At 37.7% G+C, this 24,001-nt stretch overlaps 3 protein-coding genes across 3 annotated transcripts; 2 read left to right on the forward strand and 1 right to left on the reverse strand.

The window, feature by feature from the left end:
- The first annotated feature begins 517 nt into the window (after positions 1-517).
- psmb9a (proteasome 20S subunit beta 9a) lies at positions 518-7,584 on the forward strand. Its single transcript, XM_056268375.1, has 6 exons — positions 518-677; positions 787-854; positions 993-1,124; positions 1,216-1,345; positions 6,511-6,652; positions 7,367-7,584. The coding sequence occupies exons 1-6, from the start codon at positions 627-629 to the stop codon at positions 7,525-7,527; spliced, it is 684 nt and encodes a 227-aa protein (XP_056124350.1). The 5' UTR covers positions 518-626; the 3' UTR covers positions 7,528-7,584.
- A 298-nt stretch (positions 7,585-7,882) lies between these two features.
- On the reverse strand, positions 7,883-12,745 carry tap2a (transporter associated with antigen processing, subunit type a). The gene is made up of 11 exons (XM_056268340.1): positions 12,084-12,745; positions 11,878-11,992; positions 11,594-11,724; positions 11,280-11,485; positions 10,773-10,970; positions 10,309-10,437; positions 9,395-9,583; positions 8,964-9,137; positions 8,709-8,868; positions 8,379-8,515; positions 7,883-8,236 (listed from the first exon to the last, which is right to left on the reverse strand). Exons 1-11 carry the CDS (start codon positions 12,592-12,594, stop codon positions 8,012-8,014), a joined length of 2,175 nt encoding a protein of 724 aa, XP_056124315.1. The 5' UTR covers positions 12,595-12,745; the 3' UTR covers positions 7,883-8,011.
- An 8,050-nt stretch (positions 12,746-20,795) lies between these two features.
- LOC130102314 (proteasome subunit beta type-8-like) lies at positions 20,796-23,628 on the forward strand. Its single transcript, XM_056268305.1, is given in 7 exon segments — positions 20,796-20,927; positions 21,303-21,349; positions 21,351-21,442; positions 21,625-21,736; positions 22,609-22,738; positions 22,978-23,182; positions 23,459-23,628. Coding segments are annotated over 7 exon segments (807 nt in total). The 3' UTR covers positions 23,548-23,628.
- The last annotated feature ends 373 nt before the right edge of the window (positions 23,629-24,001 follow it).

Raw genomic sequence — 24,001 nt, forward strand, 5'->3', positions numbered from 1 at the left:
CTATATTGATTGGCTTAAAATGCAAGCTGACTGAATGTGGATCTAAGTAAAAAAATAATTTTGAGTTTATAGAACTTATATTGCGTTCGATAAAAGCACAGACCAACTTTCATCTTAATTTTTTCATAAATTGAGTAATTTCAAATAGGCCTTGATCCTGAAACTGGTTGCCTCAAGCTTCTTCTTTTTTTTTTTTTTTTACAGTGTACATTTTGTGGGGGAAATGTTAATTTTAACAGGCACCTTTGTGTTTGGTTAGGTATTTAACATACAAGAACTTCAATTAAGTCATTGTTTCAATTAAAACTTAATTTGTTTGAATGGGCTTGTTAAGAGTCTATGTGCAAAATGACAGGAAATGACAGAAAGAAAACAACTTATTTAAATGACTTGATATTTTTAACCAAACAATTGTAAGCAGGTGGCGTAAATGAGGACGTGGATGCAGTTTGTGCGCACAGAAGCGCGCAGCTCAGCGTCGTGACGCCTTAGCACGAAAGTGAAAGTAGGCTGCGTTGTCTCTTTTGCCGACACATTTTAATCAGTTTTTAAAGAATTAAACCGCGTATCCAATTATTTTGTAATTGTTAATACCAGCTGTACCGAAGCGATCACAGCCAGACACGATGCAAGGGAGTAATTGCGACTATGGCGGGTCCAAAGGACTCAAAATGGGAGTAAGTCGATCTAAGTGATTCCGTCAAACAGAATAATGTTGCTTTTCTATTGTATTTTTTTTCCCATAATTAAATATTTAACGCTGTTTTCCTTGTATTCTATCTGTAGACGACAATAATAGCCATAGAGTTCGATGGTGGAGTAGTGCTTGGTTCCGACTCTAGAGTTTCTGCAGGGTGAGACTTAGCCCACTCGATGGACGATGGACGTACTGACATCTTGCTAGTCTGCAGTGCTACTATTTTATAAAATACCTCCCTGGATCTTTAGATTCATGTATTGTCTTACTTTAATCTTCGTCTTGTTTCCCACAGGGAGACAGTGGTGAATCGTGTGATGAACAAGCTCTCCCCCCTCCATGACAAGATCTATTGCGCTCTGTCTGGATCAGCAGCGGATGCTCAAACCATTGCTGAGATAGTCAACTACCAACTGGATGTGCACAGGTAAAAGAACACTTTCATACAGAAGATATTGCACTTATAGGTACACAATACATTTATATTGCTGAACTTTCTATGTAAATCTGTTTATCAGCATTGAGGTGGACGAAGAACCCCTGGTGTGCTCAGCAGCAACTCTTGTGAAAAACATATCTTACAAATACAAAGAGGAACTTTCTGCTCATCTCATTGTGGGTGGATGGGACAAGAAAGACGGGGGACAGGTACGAAGTGGTTATTTATGTTTACACGCAGGCCAGGGCTGGACTTGGACAAAAAATCAGCCCTGGCATTTTGTCCCAGACCGGCCCACTATATGATCATAAACACAACAGATCTTTGCATTCCTTTGAATATGTATACCAACTCCTATTTCTTTAAAACCACTAATGCCATGTAACGAGTGAGTAGGAATGAGTAAGAGTTAACAGAATAACTACTAATTGTAAAATACAATTGAACTATAGTCCACAGTGATGAATCCTAAAACAAGCTATAAGCTGTATTGGCATAGGAATACCAGGGTTTCCCATGCACAGGATTTTTGGTAAATCTGCGGTGAGTGGACCTCTGTATATACTGTATATATTTTAAAATGTGAGATGTATCAGCCCAAAAAGCACGTCGAGCCACTGGGAAAGTGCCCGGTCTGCCAGATGGCCAGTCCACTCCTGATGCAGGCCTTAGGCCTACATGTGTGTAGGCCAATGTGTTAAGAAATTAAATGCTAGATCATACTGAGATGAAAAGAAAGATGAACAACAGATAATCATACAGTGAAATAACAAACAAAATAATGCAAATTATATCGGCGTTAATAACGGAAATTGCGATTGTCTTTTCTTACTTATATTTTGTGACATATTAGCTGCGTTTACATGGACCCTTATAATCGGATTGACGGCTAAATCGGACTAAAAAACCTTCATGTAAACACCTTAATCGATCTGATTGAGCTCGATCCAATTGGAATTTCGATCGGATTGAAAGGGGTGGTTTATTCCTTTTGTAATCCGATCGAAAGAACATTGTAAACACTTGATCGGATTAAAAAAACGGAAACTGAAAGGACTGCGCATGTGCAATTCCGTTGAAATAGCGTAATGACGCATGACGCACGGATCGAGCTGTTCTTCCTGTTGAATAAAGTGTCATCTAAATGAGTGTCCCGTTATTCTAAAATTCTCATTTCACTGCATCTGTGAAGTGGAGTAGGACAACGTCCCACCAGTCTTCGTTTTAGACTCTCATCCACAGACGACGCAGGGTTTTATTGCGTGATAAATATAAGCAGCACGGCAAAATGGTTCATATGCTCATTGTCTCCAAATCATGACCAGAGATGGATAAATATTAAAGGGTTAGTTCACACCAAAATGAAAAATTCTGTCAGTAATTACTCACCCTCATGTTGTTCCAACATGACTCTATGTTGCAACAAAAAGCACGCACAGGCTTGGCTTAAAGTAAAAAGATACAATCTTTATTTTATTTCAGTAAAAAATGAGTCGCTTTTGGTAGTCAATAAATAACACGAAAATACATAATTTACCATAGGGATTAGCCATAGGAGGGTGGGTCACCGGATTACAAGCTTGCCCAGGCCTACGTTTCAATACCACATGTGAGCTAAAGCACACCACTTTGAGTAGAACAAACACTACAAGCTCAGCCTACACAACCACGGCAATCATGCTCTTTGAACCATCTCCAAAAGATGCACACATCACAGCATTACACTGCACACATCGGTTCCAAATGGGTGAAACACTAAGGAAACTAGACTAGATCCTGGCAAGCTAGTCTATCCTATGGGCCCAATCAATCCACACCGAGACTATTACTAGGGAAGGGGATGAAAAAAAAAAAAAAAGAAGAAGAAACCTCTAGCCGGTGGTCACAATCAGTTCACTAACACAAATCTCTTACAAACCACCGTTTAGCAGAAAAAAGAAAAGAAAAAAAGAAAACGTTATAGAAAAGTGTCTAAAAAGCAGCACCTGGACATTCATACACATTTAAACAAATTCAAGAGAACAACAGCTGGCAATCGGATTGGCTGCAGCCTCTGCTTGCAGTCTAGCGATTGGGTGAGTGAACAGTGTTTCGGCGCTTCACAGTTTCACCATGATCACGGAACGCTCCTCTGTGCTCGTCAATCTAGGCAATCCAAACATGTTTCGGAATCGCACACACACACATACAAACAGTAGCGCCATTGGCAATTACTCGGCAACACCTTGCGCTACGAACAGCACCCCGGAACACTGCTGCACTCCAACACATTAGCAGCTAGCTACAGTGTATGGCTCCCATAGACAGTAAAAGAAATGGACACAGCGACCCCATAGACTTCAACGGAGAAAAGTGAAGTCAATTATAAGCACACACTTCCTGATTGCCAAGCGCACTGCGCAGGCTCAAACTGAGCTTGACGACAATGAAGAACGCCTCAAACCCACAGGCCACACATATGAACAGGATTTATATCTAACGCTCTGGTTCAGATCTTGTTTTCGCCCTCTGTCACTTTCCCCTTTTGATTGAACAGTCTTTGCAGTTCTATGTTGTTGAACTGGTTTTGACAATAGTTGATTTCCAGTAGGTTTAAGAGAGTTGCCGTTTAGAAATGTGATTGGCTTTGTAAGTCCGTCTAATTCGAGCCAACTGAAGTCCTCGATTAGAGGTGAAGGTCACATGCGCGTTCCGTCTCTTCCAATGGCAAAGGGATTTTTAATTAAATACAATACATTTTATCTTATGTATTAACTCGTTTCATCTGACTCCATAAAATGAAAGTGTTTTTCAGTGATATCTGTGCATCATTAAGTATACGTTAATGTTTGACTCTTCCTTTTAACTCCAATGAAAATAAAGTCAAAGTCTGTTAGAATAATCAAATATAACAATTTATTATGTCAGGTAAATGTATTATAACAATTCCATAATCAATTGAAAGATAATCAATGCAAATCATCAAATGTTTTAGGAATAGAGAAATAGATGCAAACCCAACATTTAAGAACTACATGAGCTACCTCACGGGCTGATCTGAAATACAGAAAAAGCCACGATCCCTTGCTACATTCCATTAAATAGCCAGACCTCATTTCATATGTAAATCTAGAGTTTAGTGGAAATTTACTGTATTCCCCCACCACTACTGGGGGTAGGAAGTTTTACCATCTGCTAAGAACAGTGGAAATTAGCATTCATGAATTTACACCTTTGGGAGTGCCTAGAGACCACATTCCTTTGTGTGCCAGTTATTCCTAAACTTCTAAAAACCTTATTTCCTTTTGTTTTTACTTATTTGGAAATGAGACATATGTATCACTTACCCTGCGACAGTTTAAATAATACTAAACACAATACTCAATGATAATCATTCACATTAAACCATATATATATTCTTATGTGAGTTTTAGCTGTTACTGGGTGAAATGTAAATCAGGTGAGACTGCGTGAGGGGGAGGTCGAATGCTATTTCAGCAAGTTCCTTTGTTTCAGTAGACCATGTGGTCAAGACAGTGTCTCCAACCAGTTCTTACAAGGCCAAATGTTAATTTCCAGCTTCAACCAGTTTCCCAGTCTTACAGCTCCGTCCGAAAACTTAGGCAGCTGACTCGTTGCCTCGCTGCCCTATCAGGCAATGACTGCAGGCAGTGTTAGCACATAAGAGTATCTCATGAAAACTGATTTCAGACAGACTTCTGAGGCAGCGTAACAGTTCAATGATCTACATAAAAAATAGAGCGAGCTTTGGTGAAAACTTAGAGAATATTAAAGTACTATAATAATTTATCACTGATATGACATAAAAAGTGGAAAACGTTGGTCAAAAATGGACATTTACACACAAAGTGACCACCAACCGCAGATGCCATCTTTATTTATTAGCTCAACTGTCACAGATTGAAAAACACAGGTTTGTGGGATATCAAAGGCAGCGAAGGATGCATGCTGCCTTCAAAAACCGATGAGATGAAGGTATCTCGGGAGACAGAAGTGAAGCTAACACTGAATTCGGACCTTGATGCTTTCCTACCTTGAAATGTAAACTCCGAAGGCAGCATTTTTAAGATTTAGGATGCAGCCATTGTGTGCTAATAGTCAACTAGTTCAAATTCTATGCAACAACATTTTTGTCAAGCTTCAACCATTCCTCAGCATTCATACACAAATCTGTAACTGGACAATCGTTTTTTGACGTTAATCCATAATTTCCTATCAAATGAGACCCCATAGCTCATAATCAAAATCTTTGGACATTGATGAAAGTTGTTCCTTTTTCAACTTTTGTTCAACAGATAGCATATAATTTGACATAACTTGCAAATGCAGCAAATATGTTTTTATATATTTTGATTCCAAAAATGTAGTTGTTTATCTGTTATTGGTGAATCTTATTTTATTTGGTGAATTTCATATGCACAAGAGCATAAGGACTAAATAAACCATGTTTGAGGTTTTTATGGATATATTTGTTATGTTTATTGACTCTTAAAAATATTGATAATAAAATATATACAATTATATTTTTGCTAAAGAGTTAGTTAAAGCTGCTTTTTTTGGGTTAAAAATGATCCAAAATACATATTTGAGAAAATGCATAACCAGCCAGTGTTCAAAACTATCTGCTTGCCTCAGCTCGATTCAAAACGGTAAGCTTGTATTATTGTTTTTAATTCCAGTGGTACTGGTGGATTTCCGCGGGAGATTCGAGCATGTCTTTGCGTCATTACGTCACATCTGTACACATAAAGAAGAGTCACATAAAGAAGAGTGGATGTTACTTGTTCAGATGAAATTTTCTGGTGAAAATTATTGTTGGTCATACTTCCAAAAATAATAATCTGTGATTCTGAATGCCAGTTTCCACACCAGCGCGGCGACTGACAACCACACACTCTCCTCAAACATTGTGTTCATCCGCGCTGTGCCGTGTCAAACTACAACTCACGTAAAGTTGATAATTATGCGAATGACTCTGCAATTGCAGATTTCGAACAGAGATGGTGACAAAGAGGGAAAAACTGCGGACTGCAGCTTTAATTGAAAAGTAAAACTTTTAACTGCTGTCTTAATTATATTTTATTTCTTCCATTTTATTTTTATTCCATTTATTATTATTTTTTTTACTTCTTAAACCCTATGTAGTCTCTATTTGAGTGTCTTGTTTTATCTCTAAATTCTTTGTGTTGTGTGTTTACCATTCAATTAAAAAAGATCAGATAGCTAAAAATGTCAAATAAGATTGTAGGATCGCCGTATGAATCTGGATAAGGAAGAACACTGATATTATGTCCTCTCTCAGTAATGGATTTTCATTCATTTTTAACAAAAAAAATGTGAAGTAAATACTGAGTAGATGTGTTTCTCTTTGCAGGTCTATGCGACCCTTAATGGGTTAATTACCAGACAACCGTTTGCAGTGGGTGGCTCTGGAAGTTTTTATATCTATGGCTTTGTGGATGCTGAATACAGACCACGCATGACCAGACAGGAGAGCCAAGAGTTTGTGATCAACAGTGCGTCACATATAAATTGTTTTTTTTCTATAGTTAGATTTCAAGAGTCACATGCTTAACTTAATTGTTTTACCAGAGCAATTTACTTTATAAGGGGTCCACTTATGTTAGGCCTACTTAAAGCAGCACCAAGTAACTTTTCCTCTGCGGTCGCCCTACAGGTTGGAAGCGTAATTGTCCATTACTGCTGTCGTAAATAATTTAGCCTACCGCATCCTACTGTCGCACGCACGCACATGCTCTGTTTATCCAGCACCGGCTTTGGAATCATGATGACAATTCAAAAGCTACCCGGCTGCTAGGTATCTTACATGTAGTTGTAGTCTACTGTCGAGTACGCTCCACCTATCGGCAATTGTAACGCTTGCCGTAAAGCAAGTCAAATTAGTCGTTTTCTTATGTCTCATTCGGACTACAGAAACGCGACCCGATCTGGCAATCTTACATAGCGTGGATATATCAGATAGGACCGCAAAGCGGTGGCATAAGTGCATTTCACCATGTCACGACTTGATAAACCACTGAAATGATTTTGAAAACATTATTTTAAGGTAAAAAATCTTACTTAGTGTTGCTTTAAAATACTGTGCCTATTGACTGTGCCTATATGAATGTCAGTGTGTGAAAAGTCAACAACATTTTTTGGCTTAAAATTCTTTCCAATGTGCAGTATTGTGAATCCTTTCTAATTTACAATGTGCCTCGTACTTCAAGGTCTGTCACTGGCAATGAGCAGAGATGGTTCCAGCGGGGGTGTGGCCTACCTTGTTACCATTGACAGTGAAGGCGTGGAAGAGAAATGTGTTCTCGGAAACCAGCTTCCTACATTCTATGATCCAGATATAATGGAGCCATCCAAGGCAGCAAAAGTGTGAACAAAAATTATGTTTAATGCATTTGTATGATTTATCAATAAAAACATTCTCTCATTTTTTCTTTGTGCAATGTTCATCTTTAATATTTTAGACCTTGCAGATAATTGTTCTAAGGAAAATGAAAACATTTCACAAGAACATATTGGTATAATAATCAGAATGACAAAATGAGTAATGAAACACAAGTATAGGTGTATATTCACATACAGTAAGAAGTATCTTATTGACAATACCCAAATCAATTTTGCCATCTTTTTCTGTTTTATATTTTTATTGCTTTTGCTGTTTTCTTAGACTTTCAAACAAGAGAGCACTAATTGACTTAATGTATAACGTTGAAATAAAAACGGTTAGCTAACGAAAAGCTAAATGTTTAATGAATACAATGCTATTTTAAAAGGAAACGAACTCTGTTTCATTGTGAATTTGCTGCCTGTTATTATAAAAAGTAATGTGTTCTTGGAAAGAGCTTATAATAAGCAAGTCATTCGTGTTTGACCTCCTCCTCGTCTACTTTTTCTTCAGTGAAGAGCCTCTCTCTCAGTTTATAGTAACTGCCTTTCTTCTTCATCAGTTCTTGGTGTGTCCCTTGCTCCACAACCTCCCCTTTGTCAATCATAATGATCTGGTCTGCCCTTTCAATTGTTTTCAGCCTATGTGCAATCACTAGCAAGGTCAGGTTGGGATGACGGGCCAGAGCATCCTGAACCTATTAATGAAATAAAGCAATGTGGTATAAAAAAAAGAAAAGTTGTTGAGATAAGTGTAAATGGGCTTATTTTTCTGTAATACAACAGATTCACCAGAAGTTGTTTTGAAATGCAGTAAAGTAGAGGTGATGAAAAATGTACCATGCGTTCGCTCTCAGTGTCCAGGCTGCTGGTGACCTCATCCAGTATGAGCACCTGAGGTTGTCTGATTAGAGCTCTGGCAATAGCAATACGCTGCTTCTGACCCCCAGAGAGAAGACAACCACGCTCTCCAACATCTAATGCACATAATACCCATACACAGATTTAATGAAAGGTCCTAACAAACAACTGAAGTAATATGCCAAAATAAATAAGAGATATGGTATGTTAAATACTCTACATTTGAAAATATAATTTCCAGAGACTCAAATAGTAACTGCAATGCATTTATTAGCATGCATAAATGGCAGAATGATTCTTTAGCTGTACCTGTGTCATATCTTTTTTCTAGTCGACTGATGAAATCATGGGCATTGGCATCTTTGGCTGCATCCTCCACCTTTTTCTGATCACAATCAGTCAAACCGTAAGCTATGTTGTCCCTGATGGAGCCAGAAAAAAGCACAGGGTCCTGACCTACCATGGCCACCTTAAGTATAAATGAGCAAGAGTCTATATTAGAGTCAAATAATTTCACAATGGACATAATAATGCAATGCGATGATTTAATAATCCCGAAATGACCTTCTGGTGCAAATATTTGTGCTGGTAGTTCTGCAGTGGTTGCCCATCTAACAGAATTTGTCCCTGTTGAGGCTGGTAGAATCTCTCCAGCAGACTCACACAGGTGCTCTTCCCCCCACCTGACATTCCCACCAGAGCCGTCATCTGACCCGGCTTCAACTCCAGCGAGAAGTTCTGAAAACAATCAATCAATCAAACAGCATATTAATTAAATACAGAATTTGAATACAATATACAAATACATTTATTTGGAGATATATAGGAAATATAAAGTTTTACTAAGCGACTAAAAATAAAAAGGAACTCAAAAGTTACTTTTTTTTTTTAGAGTAATCTATTTATCTAACTGTGGTTAGATTAATCTAATCCAGATAATATATTTTGTATATATTGTTTCAAATACAATATGCACAGAATGCATTGTACTGTACCTTGAGGGCTGGCCGATCAGGTCGAGTTGGGTAGAAGAAGGTGAGGTTGTTGAAGTGGACTTTGCCAGTCAAGGTTTCAGGATGAAGACTTCCATCCATGCCCACCAGTGTCTTTCTGTCCAAGTACTCAAAAACTTTAGCAGCCGCACCCACGGAGTTTAGCATGTTAGAATACATGTATACAAGAGACTGTGGAAAGACAGAACAAGAGAGTTCACTGATTGCACAGTTTTGTACAAAATATTAAAAATAGTGCAAAATTTCTATTGGGATTTATAATATTTTATGGATGACATTTTTTCTAAAGGCCATTTTGCACTGCATCGGCAGACACAAACCAACGCAACAGTCACCTGATTACAGCACTTCTCAGATATTCTAATTCCAATTTCAGCATGTTCAATTGGTGAAAACAAACTCCGACAGACTCCAAAAGGAGTAACACACTGACAAAACCGGTCTGTCCGTGTCTGTTGCCATCTGTTGCCAAGTGTGAATCGGCCTTACACTAAAATTAGAGTTTTTGTCTGGATGTGTATATAAATGTAAGTAATTTATGTACATTATGTAATTAAGCAAATTAATAATTAATAAGGTTAAGGGTCACATTTAACACTGCTATACACTATTCGTTTCTGCAGTTTCTGACACCTTAATTCACTTCACTTTCTCTATTATCTGATGATGGTAAAAATAAAATCATCCAGGGTACATACATGATATACATGATATTATATACAAACCACAATTTCCATATTGGAAATATTATTTTATTCAAATTTATTTAACCACAGAATCAGTGAAACTCAAATATACCTGACCTCCCCAGGAAAACTATTTGGGTTCAGATAGGGCTTTGAATGAATGCACCAAGAAAGAGACAGTTACTATATCAGAACAAAATGAGTCCATACCCCAATGTATGATCCCAGGTCACCCTGGTAGAGGATGAAGGACACAAGGTTGCCTGTACTCATGCAGCCTGACTTGATGAACTGACGACCGTAGTACATCATCAGAACTTGAATTCCTAATGACATCAGCTGCAAATATAATAAATAAAATACAGTAAATAAAACCTAATGCTATATGACTGATGATGCAAAGAAAAATCTATTAATGTGTACAGCTTTTAGAAAAGTTTAATGTTGAGCAGAGTGTTAATTATGATTAGTATGTGATATATTTGACTTAACGTATTGTATATTTAACCTACTGTACTTATATTGAAATATATTGCAATGATTACATTGTATTTTACTACATGTTAACTATTTTATATTCAAATAAATATTTCATATTTAATTAAATATATTAAATACATTTTATATATTAAAATTTAATTATATAAGGATAGAATCCTATGCAGCAGACCCACCCGTCGCACTAATAGGTAGATGGCCCTCACTGTATCTCTTTGAGTCTTCAGGTTGTGAGTGTCAGTCAATCGGTCGTCATAACGACGGGCTTCACTGGGTTCCATGCGGAAACTGCGTACAGTCCTCACCCCGGCAACCGCTTCTCCTGCTGTCTCATTGGCTCTGGCCACTGAGTCCTGAACTTCTTTTGATAATTGCTGCACAGCGAGATGGTTTTGGTTCAGTGTAAACATTTAAAAGAAAAAAATCGTTCAGAAATGAAAAGAAACAGATATACAAAGGATATATTCGTCAAAGGATGGGTGAAGGGTCCACAATGTGAAATGTTAATGAAGCAAGACTTGGTGAAAAAGAGGACAAAAGTCAAAATGAGATGCATACACTTAATTTTACATTTTAATATCAGATAACATCAACTTGGTTCAGTGGTGATCTAAAATGTGCTTTATAATTAATGTCATTTCAACTCTGAGTTACATTTAAATACCTAAATCAGTTAAACTGACCTGATAGTGTGTGTTGTAAATCTTTTGAGTGATAGCAATCAGCGGGGCTTCGATGAAAGTGACCAGCGTGAGTTTCCAGGACAGGCTGACCATCAGATACAGGACGCCAACACTTTTAATTAAGCTACGCAGAAGGATGTTCACATTCATTGCCACTGATTGGCTCATTAACTTGGTGTCGACAGAAAGACGTGATGTCAAGTCCCCTGACAACAGATAAAAAACAGTTTGAGATAATAATTGAACACAAACGCTTCAAATTTGTGTTCTTTGCATGTAAAAGCTTTACCTCTTAAGCAACTAATTAATCCTACCTGTCTTTTTATCCTCAAAAAATCCTATCTCTTGTTTGACCAAAGAATTAAAGAACATAAGACGAACTCTCTTGTTCAGTCTGGACAGAGTGCACATGAAGAGACCTCCACGCAACCCAGAGGACAAAGAGCTATGGATCAAGACAATATTCACACATATTAATTTAGCCTATATCTTCCAACACACAGGACCACATGTTTTTGACACAACCTTTTGACACAATCATTAAACTATAAACTGTGATTGCTCACAGATTACTTTTAAATAACATTCAGTAGCCTACCTGCCCAGTGAGAGGAGACCCATGATTAGGATTGCTGACATGAAGCTGTTTGGTTGGTAATGTTCTCCCAGGATGTCTATGACCTTTCCCGTGTAATATGGGATGCACATATCACCTTTAAAATGCAAAAAGAAGAAGAGCATTTACAGTTTTAAACTTAATTTGAAAAGTCTGTTTGCAAAGTCTTTCTCTTAATCCATACTTACATATGACCGCAAGTGCCAGAAACACAAACGCTCCACTCAGTAAGGGGGCGTCGGGCTTGGAATAACGGACCACTCGCATGAAGAGCGCCCGGTTTCTCTGTTTCGTCTCCGCGCATTCTGAACTTTCCACTTTTCTTTTTGTGTCTGGAAAACTTACTTCCCAGAACAAACAAGCTATAAGTGTTGCAGCTGTGGAACTAATAGTTTTTCCAAGGCAAGACAAACACCCGCTCCAGTTCTCCGGCTGAGTGTTGAACAGGAGCGTCAGTCCGCTTTCATAAACCGGACACATCAAGCATGTCACCGCTACCCATCGCCGCACTGACGCATCTTTCCAGCTGCCGAGCAGAAAACACAGACTCACCCACTTCACACCAGCCACGAACCAGAGTTGAGTCAGGAGAAATACACTGCTGTTATTCTTTAAAAAAGCATTTGTGCTGTAATGTAGCACACAACTTATCGCCAGGTCCATGAGCAGCGCTTTTACATGTTGCATCTTGAACTCCATCGTGCAATGTTTATTTATTTCTAAACTAAGACTAAGAATAAAAGGAATTTTGTCCTTTTCGAAGACTACAAGCTATAACGTTAGCCCATGTTAGGGTTGTTCTCATTCGCATTTTCCGTGCGATTTTCTACTTTCGGTTTCATTTAGATGGGTATTCCCTGAGGGGTAGGCTAGTCTAGATTTAATTAATTCTGGCCAATAAAAGCGTTTCTGTTCAAGCGTTTAGAAACTGGAAACGATCAAAGGCCAATTAAGCCAGAGGTCGTGTAATATAATTATATGCTAATCATTAAATACAAAGATATTTGAAAACAAAGATGAAATTAAAATATAAGCTAACGCAAAACTGGCTTGAATTTTTTCAATTTTTTTATAAATAGGCCTATATTGTTTGTTTTTGTATTGTTTTGCATAACTGTTACGAAAAAAGGCCTACAAAAACAAATAAAAAGTTATTCCTGTTTCTTCCTGGTTGTGCTCTCTCATAGAAATCGCTTGTTAAAAGAAATAGAAAACAAGAAGATAATCTAAAAAATACATTGAAGTAGTAAATAGCCCATAAGGTTCTCACAGTTGCAGGTTTTGCATGTCAGCTAATGCTTGACCAATCAGATTGGGTCAACGGTTGCTAGGTAGAATTGAGCAAAGCAGGTTGTGTGAGGTGTTTGTGTGCAGTCTGAGGTCTTTGTGTGCAGTCTGACTAATCACTAAATATGGCTGTATCAGTATCCTTATGCCGCGTTCCAGGCAACCTGCACCCGTGTTTTTCCAACCTTATACCCGTGAAGGTGCACTGGAACTGCAGTCAAACCTGTGACTTCCCACCCGTGAACTCGTACTAGATCGATGTACTCCCAGTTACGAGCTCTGACGTCACATAGCCCGCGAAACCATACAAAACAACTATGGTTTGTTTACATCTAGCTACCACAATTCCTTGCGCTCAGGTAGTTTGGTGTGACTGGCCTGGAACGCTACAAAGTCGTGAGTCGTGGTTTGAAGTCGTGATGTACGTGCTCAAAAACCTGCCTGGAAAGCAGCATTATTTGCACATATATTTCATCTGAAGAAGACATGAAGAAATATGTACACATACACCGTGCTGGTTCGTGTTTAGAGCCCTAGAGTAGGCATGAAATAGCATGTCCATAAAAACTTGAAACACATGCTCTGGTCCATGATGAATATGAGCCACAAACGTTGTTAAACTGCGGCGTTCCGCGCAGAAATCGCTCTAAGACGCCTTCCGCATGTTGTTTGAATTCCAGTTCCAGAGAACATCAGTGAGAAAATAGGAACAGATAGCGGGTCTTAAAGACTGCGAATCGCCGAGAAAAGTCGCAGTATAAAGTTAGGTGTGAAAATAACCACAAAACGGCCTTGGAACACGAAAATGCGTTAAACTTGAAGCTGTTGAAGAAATAAAGGCACCAGACACAACATTAAATATAATCTGTAGAATGTTATGCTTCCCTTTTACCTGACATAGGTCGTTTCTCAATACCAAGTACGCAAACTGTTATTCTGCAAATGGAACAGCGGCAGTTATCTCTTTATGTAGGCTATATTTTAGGCAACAATAAAACGAAATATGCTAAAACTCTGCCTCTTTTCGTCAACAATAAATCGAAATATATTATAAAACACCACTCTGCCTCTTTTCATTTAAAAAAATCTTAAACATAGCCTAATGGCCATGTGGTTCAGGCAACGTGTACATTGATTAGGCTATCTTCACTGCATATACACTCACCTAAAGAATTATTAGGAACACCTGTTCAATTTCTCATGAATCCAATTACCTAATCAACCAATCACATGGCAGTTGCTTCAATGCATTTAGGGGTGTGGTCCTGGTCAAGACAATCTCCTGAGCTCCAAACTGAATGTCAGAATGAGAAAGAAAGGTGATTTAAGCAATTTTGAGCGTGGCATGGTTGTTGGTGCCAGACGGGCCGGTCTGAGTATTTCACAATCTGCTCAGTTACTGGGATTTTCACGCACAACCATTTCTAGGGTTTACAAAGAATGGTGTGAAAAGGGAAAAACATCCAGTATGCGGCAGTCCTGTGGGCGAAAATGCCTTGTTGATGCTAGAGGTCAGAGGAGAATGGGCCGACTGATTCAAGCTGATAGAAGAGCAACTTTGACTGAAATAACCACTCGTTACAACCGAGGTATGCAGTAAAGCATTTGTGAAGCCACAACACGCACAACCTTGAGGTGGATGGGCTACAACAGCAGAAGACCCCACCGGGTACCACTCATCTCCACTACAAATAGGAAAAAGAGGCTACAATTTGCAAGAGCTCACCAAAATTGGACAGTTGAAGACTGGAAAAATGTTGCCTGGTCTGATGAGTCTCGATTTCTGTTGAGACATTCAGATGGTAGAGTCAGAATTTGGCGTAAACAGAATGAGAACATGGCTCCATCATGCCTTGTTACCACTGTGCAGGCCGGTGGTGGTGGTGTAATGGTGTGGGGGATGTTTTCTTGGCACACTTTAGGCCCCTTAGTGCCAATTGGGCATCGTTTAAATGCCACGGCCTACCTGAGCATTGTTTCTGACCATGTCCATCCCTTTATGGCCACCATGTACCCATCCTCTGATGGCTACTTCCAGCAGGATAATGCACATGTCACAAAGCTTGAATCATTTCAAATTGGTTTCTTGAACATGACAATGAGTTCACTGTACTAAAATGGCCCCCACAGTCACCAGATCTCAACCCAATAGAGCATCTTTGGGATGTGGTGGAACGGGAGCTTCGTGCCCTGGATGTGCATCCCACAAATCTCCATCAACTGCAAGATGCTATCCTATCAATATGGGCCAACATTTCTAAAGAATGCTTTCAGCACCTTGTTGAATCAATGTCACGTAGAATTAAGGCAGTTCTGAAGGCGAAGGGGTCAAACACAGTATTAGTATGTGTTCCTAATAATACTTAAGGTGAGTGTATGTTTTCTCTTCTAGTTTACCACATGCAGGAGGATGGCTGAATCAAGGTGTGTAGGAGGACGTGTCCGAGTTAATCCACCGCTATATAAGAAGGGAAAGTTCTGATCATATGATCTCTCACTCGTGCAAAACTCACTGATTTATTATAATATCTGCCACAATTAAACTGTTATCAAATCAAAAAACACTTGTGGTGCATTCTTTGTAATATTTTTAATTGTAATAAAAATATTTTTTACTTTTTTTAGCAAATAAATGATCTTAATCTGCTTAATTTGCAGCACACATAACATTTGTTTGTGTTTTAATTTATTTATTTTCTGTGCTTGGTCGCAACATACAAGGGTTTAACAATGTGCAGGGACACATTTAGTGCAATACAACATTTTGGAAGAATTTCAGTCTTAGCCATATAGGGACACACAAAGAATAATTTGTGGTGGATGAATTATGCTTGTAATACAACTTTTGCTATTTATTCACCTCTAATTTCAACTTGGAGCACCAACAAAATATGCTATGAAACTGTCTTGTTTTTCTGTCACTTGTTTTTATATGATTTAGTTTTACAAGACTAAAATTTACTTTGGGGTAGATCAGTACGATAGATGTTGGTCTAATGGTTTGGTTAATCGGTGTTGATATATCATTATAAAAAATGTCACTTATGTGAGGCATACACAGATAGAATATAATTTAATTTCGTATTTCACACAGTTCCACACTGAAATTTGTCATTGCTGTAGTTAAAGGCATTTTCAGATAAATGTGTCTAACATGAAAATAATATAGATGTCCATTAAATACTTAGCTGTTACTGTAAGCCCATGCATCATCATTCCATAATAATATTATGGAAGCTCAGTTACCATGGAACAATATGGTATTATGCATGTCATTTTTTTTTTAGTTGAAGCCTTAAATCAAGCATTATTCTTATATTCCAATAAATGAAATTCTGAAAATGAAGATTGTGTCGTGCCAGCTAATGATTGGCCAATGGTATTACTGAGGACCATTAGTTGCTAGGTAGAATTAAATCTATCAGGTTGTGTATCAAATCATATTTGCTTTATTTGGTGACTAAATAAAAGCATGCAGCTGATGGAAGTTCAGTTTCAGTCTCTGTGTAAACAGAAATGTTTGGGTGAGATGTATCAATGTATTGTGGTTTTAATAAATGTAAGAAATGGCAAGTCCTAATCACACAGTACAGCTAAATGAATTAACATAAATTACTTAACATTGTTCATAGAAAATGCATCAAATGCAACTATTTATCATAGTTTTTGTCCAACTCCATTTGACTTAACTTGGACAAAAACTACGATAAAACCTGTTGGAAAGCAATCTTTTGCAGCGATTTTTGTGTGAGCATATCAGTGAACACCCCTGACCACTCTGTGAGTTTCACGTGTTTGTAAACTAAAGTTTAATGCGTTTTATGAAGGATTGTTTCTGTGCCCCTATGCAACCATTGTGGAGGGGGTGCAACCACAGAAACCGAAATTTCTCGGGCCAGCAGCATGTGTCCAAATTTTAATCTTAACCGTTCTATTTCATCAGAAACGATCTTGAAACAGGGCTTTAAGTGTAAAATACCGAACTTGTCCTTTAAATCATATTTCTTCTGTTCAGTTTTGCCACTGTATTTGTTTTTAAGGGCCTTGTTTTAACACTATATCCTAATCCCACCAAAACTACACACACCCACACTAGACACACACACACACACACACACACACATAGGCCTACGATGCTTTTGGGAAACGTTGCCCTATAGTTATATTATATATACTTAGTTTTACACCACTTCATTTTAACATCACACTAAACGTCACTTCAGAATTAAAAAATTGTATATAAAATTAGAACAAAAAAAGAGTAGCTTGCCTGTACTCGCCATTCAGCGATGAACAGCGGAAATGAAAACATGCTAGAGTCGACGTCATGAGTTTACGTCACTAACCAATGAGAAGAGATGTTGGCGGGAAGAGACGTGCAGCCCCGTCCCAGGTGTGCCCCCGCCTCGATTGACATCATCACTTTGACACTAACCAATGAGAAGCATTGTGGGCGGGGCTGCACGCCCCAGGTGCACTCCCGCCCAAATCTGCAGGCTGCAGCCAGGTGCTTCTCCTCCTTTCCGCGAACAACTCTGGTCTGATTGGCCAGGCAGCTCAGTCTGTTGTGATTGGTTTGCCGCATACAGCGTGCGTGTCGAAAACCAAAACGCCCGTTGCCATAACAACGTCAGCTCTGCTTGTCCTGAGGCTTCCAACACCGTAAATTAAACACAGTAATAAACAATGACGTCGATTTTGTCATATCAATGCGAGCGCGAGTCCGATAATGAAAAATTGGAAGAACTATTCATTCAACCCAAACCTCCATCACAAGGACAACTAGAGCAAGACGTTTCTCAGTGATGCATGTATGCAATTTATACATTAGCCGAGATCTATGACTGTGAATGACTGATGTACTGTAACATAAACGTCGTAAAACAAATCTTTCCTCAAAGTACTGAGAACGACAGACAATCTGCATTAATAGACACAGTTTTAGGTAATAGTGGCCCACAAATGATTAGCAGAAGTATTTCAGTAAGACATGATAACATCAGTTAGCATGAGACCACACAACGTTTTTTGAACACCATCTTTCAAGATCAAGCGGTTTCCGAATCTTGCATTGAACTCCGAGATTTGAGAAGCAGTCGTCAGTAAAATAAAGGGAACACAGCAAAAGTTTAGGATTATACTGCTGTGGTATTGTGGTAAAGATGAATTTTAATCACTGATTCTTCACATGCTCGTCCTTGGGCAGTGAAAAGAAAACTGGCTATACCTTCACATTGTAGAGCACAGGGTCTTCTCGACGTGATGCTGTCCAGTGTCCACAGGAATCAGCTGCTGGTTTGAGGGTTCAAGTTTTCCCTGGTGTCTGTGCACGCAAAAAGTGGGCGGGCAATATGCTAATGTTCCGTCTTGACATCACAACGAAACGGCTTATGACTCGTTTGAAAAACTATTCATTTCATTGACTCAGAGTCAACTCCAAATTTGAAAGACAATAACTTTAGAAGAAGAAGAAGAAGTTTTATTTATATAGCGCCTTTCCGTAGCTCAAGGTTTATTTACAGCTACTTCGTAGCTCAAACTTTATTTACAGTGCTCTTTCAGATTTAAAACTTTGCAGGATGTTTTCATTCACCTAGAGCTATGTTACACACTACATGAAAGGTCATTTTCAAAAATCCATATAGGGGCCCTTTAAATTAGGGTACAATTCTCACTATTAATTAACTAAGACATTATTATTAACTACGACATTTGCATCAGTAGACTCCTAATTACTGCTTAATAGTTAGTAAGGTAGTTGCTAAGTTTAGGTATTGGATTAAGGGATGTAGAATATGGTCATGCAGAATAAGGCGTTACGTGCTTTATAAGCACTAATAAACAGCCAATATTCAGTATAAGCATGCTAATAAGCAGCTAGTTAATGAGAATGGACCCTAAACTAAAGTGTTACTGAAAATAGTTATCATGACTTTTGATTTTTGAAGTAATTTTTTTTATGCCATGTTATTTTTAAAGGTCGGATCAGGAAGAGTTCTTTGATGTAACTATTGCACATTCACACTTTTTACAGTGCATGTATGCATCTCCACTTCTTAAAAATAGAAAATTACTGAACCTACCGGTATTATTTATATTTCTATCTTGAAGACTAAATGTTCTGTGAAAGCTGGAACTATGAGGGACAACACGACACAGGTCACACATTATTACTGTTTATGTAGCCTATTACATTTTCTTTACTTTAATATGTCACAGCACCTGTACATATTCAAAGGTTTGTGTTAATACCTAATGCCTTATATTGGTAATTTATTGATCTATATCTGTTGTTCTCTCATAGACAGGCAAAGTATAAGTATAAGCCCGGTACACCAGTTCTAACTTCTAACTCAAACCGTGACTCAGCAGGAGCTGAAGTTGGTGCATGAGACTGTTAAAATGATAGTAAGAATCAATTTGAGCCAAGAAATACACTGCGATGTTGTAATGTGATCAGGAAGAAGGATCCTTTCAACTCTGTTTTGATGTTAAAAAAATGTTGTCTGATGATTATTCTCGTAATTCCATGGCTTATGGACTGTGCAAATGGTAGAGAGCGCAGAGATAATCATCAATAAAATACAATTTCCAGCACATGAACTGAACAATATATTTTTAATGTTTAAAAAACCTAAAGATCTGTTTTAATAAACATAACGCAACTTGGTAAATAATGCAACACTAAGACATTTAAATGACATGTTGTGCAATTACTGTTGGTTACTTTATAGCCTATGCTTTTATAAATAAATAAAACATCTAAAGTCAAGCTAAAGAGATTTCAAAACAATATTTAAAAGCATAAATAATACTGTGTGTAAATAAGTTGCAAATGATAAATAGGCTAGGCCTACTTATTAGTGTATGTTACATTTTTGTCATAGGCTATTTTTTAATAAAAATAATGAAATATATCAAATGCAAGAGGGAAAAAATGTCAACCAATGGCCTTTATTTTGACATTTGGTGATTTCCATTACACGAGAGTAGATGTTGAGAGTAGTTGTGACTATAAAATCAAAGTAAAGACTTTAAGGACAAATTTAATAGGGTCAGTTTATAGGCTATGACACATTTCACATTCTTGTAATAGGGCGTATAGTTTGCTTTGCGGTTTCAGGGCAGGCGATTAACTTACAGTAACAAACCATCTCTATAATGCGTTTTGGAATAGTGTGTCCAGACTTGTTTCCGTATTTAGGCTACCGTAGCAATGTTCCACCTGTTTAACCTCCATCGGATGAATTTATATAGATACTGTTGACGCTGAAATATTCGTGCTCCTATTGGTCAGCCAGGAGTGTACAAAAAAGCAAAAAATGATCATGTTTATATCAAATACTTTTAAACAAGCAAATAGAAAACCATAATGTAAATATGCTATTCGTAGATAGCGTATATGTATATATTTTTAAACATGTATAGACCTAGCTAGGCTAGGCTATATTTTAATCGAAACTACATGTAAAACAGTTTCTCAAAATCTTTCGGTTTCGAAATCATTCTCTTCCGTAGAGGAATCGTATTGCCTTCGTGTAAAATATTCCTTCGTATTTCCTCATTTCGCTACTGTTTTATTTAGGCCTTATTGCCCTTTCTTTATCAAAAGAATGGCTCTTTTGGATGTTAGTCGATATAAATATTATTCCGCGTCACAGTTCGTGCAAACGCATCTTCTCGACCGGTCAAATCACTATTTTGGGACCAAATGCCAGGAATTCGCAGTACCTGTCGGAGTTGACGTTAGTAACTTTATCATCAAAGTCAATTCATTACTAAATCGTTACTCTAAGGCAACATAAAAACAAACATTTTGTGTGAAAATAGAAGCATGAGATTGCACTGAAACATGGCATGTTTAACAGATTAGGCTAATCCAAAAATATCCCTACTTAAACCCTATTTTTTTAGTTTTGTAGACTATTTTCAGCAGTTGTGTAGCCGTTAATAGGTAATTAAAAAGAATATGTTTCTCCTATATCTCCCAGAAAAAAATGCTTATTGAAACACAGGGGGCAGACTCTCAGCAACAGCAAAAATATTCAATAATATATTGAATAGCTATATATAAAACATATATAGCCTATATGCACTGTAACATGTTGTGTTCCCATCAGCCCTCTAAGTTTCTGAAATCATGCAGTTGTGAGGATGGCGTTTCCATATCTGAATCATGGCACCACAACTCTGGCATTTAAGTTCCGTCATGGAGTCATCGTGGCTGTTGACTCCAGAGCATCAGCTGGAAAATACATCGGTACATACATCATTGAAGAGTATAAAACACTTCCTTAAGTCAAAAGCAAGCTGGTTTTACAACTATTTCATGCATGTAATGTTGATTCAGACAGGATTCAGAGTAAAACTCAACAGTTGTGAACATCATGTCAGTCATGTATTTATCTGCCGTATCATGATGTTTCTCCCAATGTGTTGCAGCATCAAAGGAGGCCAATAAAGTGATAGAGATCAACCCTTACCTGCTGGGCACCATGTCCGGCAGTGCTGCAGACTGTCAGTACTGGGAGAGACTGCTGGCTTAAGAGTGCAGGTCTGTCTCAGCATGCTTCTGAAGGGGATGAGCATCTGCTCACAGGATGAAGTTACCAGTTTGTGTTCAGCTGTGCCAGAAAATGTACTGTCTAAAGCATTGGTTAAAGATTATTAGAAGAACAGATTTTAAAACTAAAATAATCAGTGCATTAGTAAAGATTTAAACGGATAGTTCACCCGAAAATGTAAATTCTGACATTATTTACTCACCCTCATGCTGTTCCAAATATGACTGTCTTTTTTTTTTTTTTTTGCTGAACACACAAAAAAGGTATTTTGAAGAACGTTTTGATTATTTAATTTTTCATACAATAAAAGTTAATGGGATAAAAAAAACTTGAAACTCCAAAGGGCATAAAGGTATTAAACTAAATTTTGTATAATGAACTGATTAAAATTTAAGACTTTATTTACTATCCAAACGCTGGACCATCACTTGCTGGGCGAAAGGTGGTGATGATTCTGAGGGCCCCCGGCTATAAGGGGCCCCTGCAATTTCAACCGAGGGATCCAATGCAACAATCTGCACCGGGGCCCTGGAGACCCCAGCTACGGCCCTGTTCAAATGTCAACTAATTTAAAATCTGATTGGTTCTTGCATGTCGAGTTAACATCATGAAGATCAAGTCATCATATGTGATGTAGTCTGTAAATGTATGTTGATAAATGTTTTAATTTGATTTGACTATTTGTAAATAAATGCTTAAATTTTGATCTGTTCATTATACAACTATCAAATATTAACCTTATATTGTACAGGAACTGAAAATGCAGTTTTCAAATGCAGCCCATTATGTTGATCCCAATATTTACAGCTATTCTTTATTACGTAATACATGTAGTTTTAAGTATGGTGTATTTTAAAAACAGACTTTACAAACTACGCAACAAGCAGAGGATCTCAGTGTCTGCAGCCTCCAAACTCCTGTGCAACATGATGCTGGGATACAGAGGCATGGGTCTGTCTATGGGGAGTATGATCTGCGGCTGGGACAAGCAGGTGAAGTGTGTTTAAATGACAGGCTTTGTGAATGTTGTTTTTTTTGTGCATATTTTTAGGGTGTTCTCAGTCTAAGCATAATATTATACAATACGATACAATACAATTAAATACAACTTTAAATTAAATAATACAATAAATAATATTATTGTAAAGTTCTTGGTAAGATCTCATGTGTAACAATTATGCACACACATAATCTCCAGATACGTTCATTATGATCATTTTCCTCACATCAGGGTCCAGGCCTGTACTATGTGGATGACAATGGCACACGTCTCTCTGGCTGCATGTTTTCCACTGGCTGTGGGAACAGTTATGCGTATGGAGTCGTGGACAGTGGATATCGTGAGGATATGACTGTGGAGGAGGCGTATGAGCTGGGCCGGCGTGGTATCGCTCATGCCACACACAGAGACGCTTACTCTGGTGGTGTGGTCAACCGTAAGTACAGCAATGTATTACAAATTAGCTAGGAATAAATCTGAGACATAAATTTCATTAACAGTAAATACATTTGGTGGTACAACATATTTAACTTCAGTAAAATGCTATTTTGTTTCAGCCTAAAGCCGGGAGAAATCTGTAATTTGTCCCCAAAAATACTTTTGTGTTTCTGTCGAACAATTATTATTTACTTAATTGATTACTGTTCATTGTTGATGCATGCGTGTATGTGCTCTGAGTTTAAGAGATAAGCTTTCACATGTTTTCTCTTAGTTTACCACATGCAGGAGGACGGCTGGATCAAGGTGTGTAAGGAGGACGTGTCCGAGTTAATCCACCGCTATAAGAAGGGAATGTTCTGATCACATATGATCTCTCACTCATGCAAAACTCACTGATTTATTATAATATCTGACACAATTAAACAAATCAAAATAAATAAACACTTTTGGTGCATTCTTTGTAATATTTTTGAATTGTGTTTTCTATACTTTCCCTTAACTTTTTTAGCAAATAAATGATCTTAATCCGCTTATTTTGCAGGACACATATAGCTCCTGTTTATGTCTTTTTATTGTGCTTAGTAGCAACATAACAAGGGTTAAACAAAGTGCAGGGAAATTTTGTGCAATATAGCATTTTTGAAGAAAAGAAAAACGATAATACAAAGATACTGAAAGGACATTTTCATTTCAATTAAAACATTTAGATATATATTTTTAATCTATATAATTAATTAAATATAGGCTACCGTTGATAGATTTTATTTTACAAATTGTGTTTTATTTTAAAAGGTCTTTATCTGTCAATCAAATA

The sequence above is a fragment of the Rhinichthys klamathensis genome, unplaced genomic scaffold, assembly GCF_029890125.1.
Source record: "Rhinichthys klamathensis goyatoka isolate OS25496 unplaced genomic scaffold, OSU_Roscu_1.1 h1tg000271l_1, whole genome shotgun sequence".
Lineage (NCBI taxonomy): Eukaryota > Metazoa > Chordata > Actinopteri > Cypriniformes > Leuciscidae > Rhinichthys > Rhinichthys klamathensis.

Coding starts and splice junctions, on each gene's coding strand:
- psmb9a (XM_056268375.1), top strand. CDS start 627: ATGCAAGGGAGTAATTGCGACTATGGCGGGTCCAAAGGACTCAAAATG. Junction 678..786: donor CCAAAGGACTCAAAATGGGA/GTAAGTCGATCT, acceptor TTCTATCTGTAG/ACGACAATAATAGCCATAGA. Junction 6,653..7,366: donor CCAAGAGTTTGTGATCAACA/GTGCGTCACATA, acceptor TCGTACTTCAAG/GTCTGTCACTGGCAATGAGC.
- tap2a (XM_056268340.1), bottom strand. CDS start 12,594: ATGGAGTTCAAGATGCAACATGTAAAAGCGCTGCTCATGGACCTGGCG. Junction 10,971..11,279: donor TTTACAACACACACTATCAG/GTCAGTTTAACT, acceptor CTCGCTGTGCAG/CAATTATCAAAAGAAGTTCA. Junction 8,869..8,963: donor ACAAATATTTGCACCAGAAG/GTCATTTCGGGA, acceptor TTTATACTTAAG/GTGGCCATGGTAGGTCAGGA.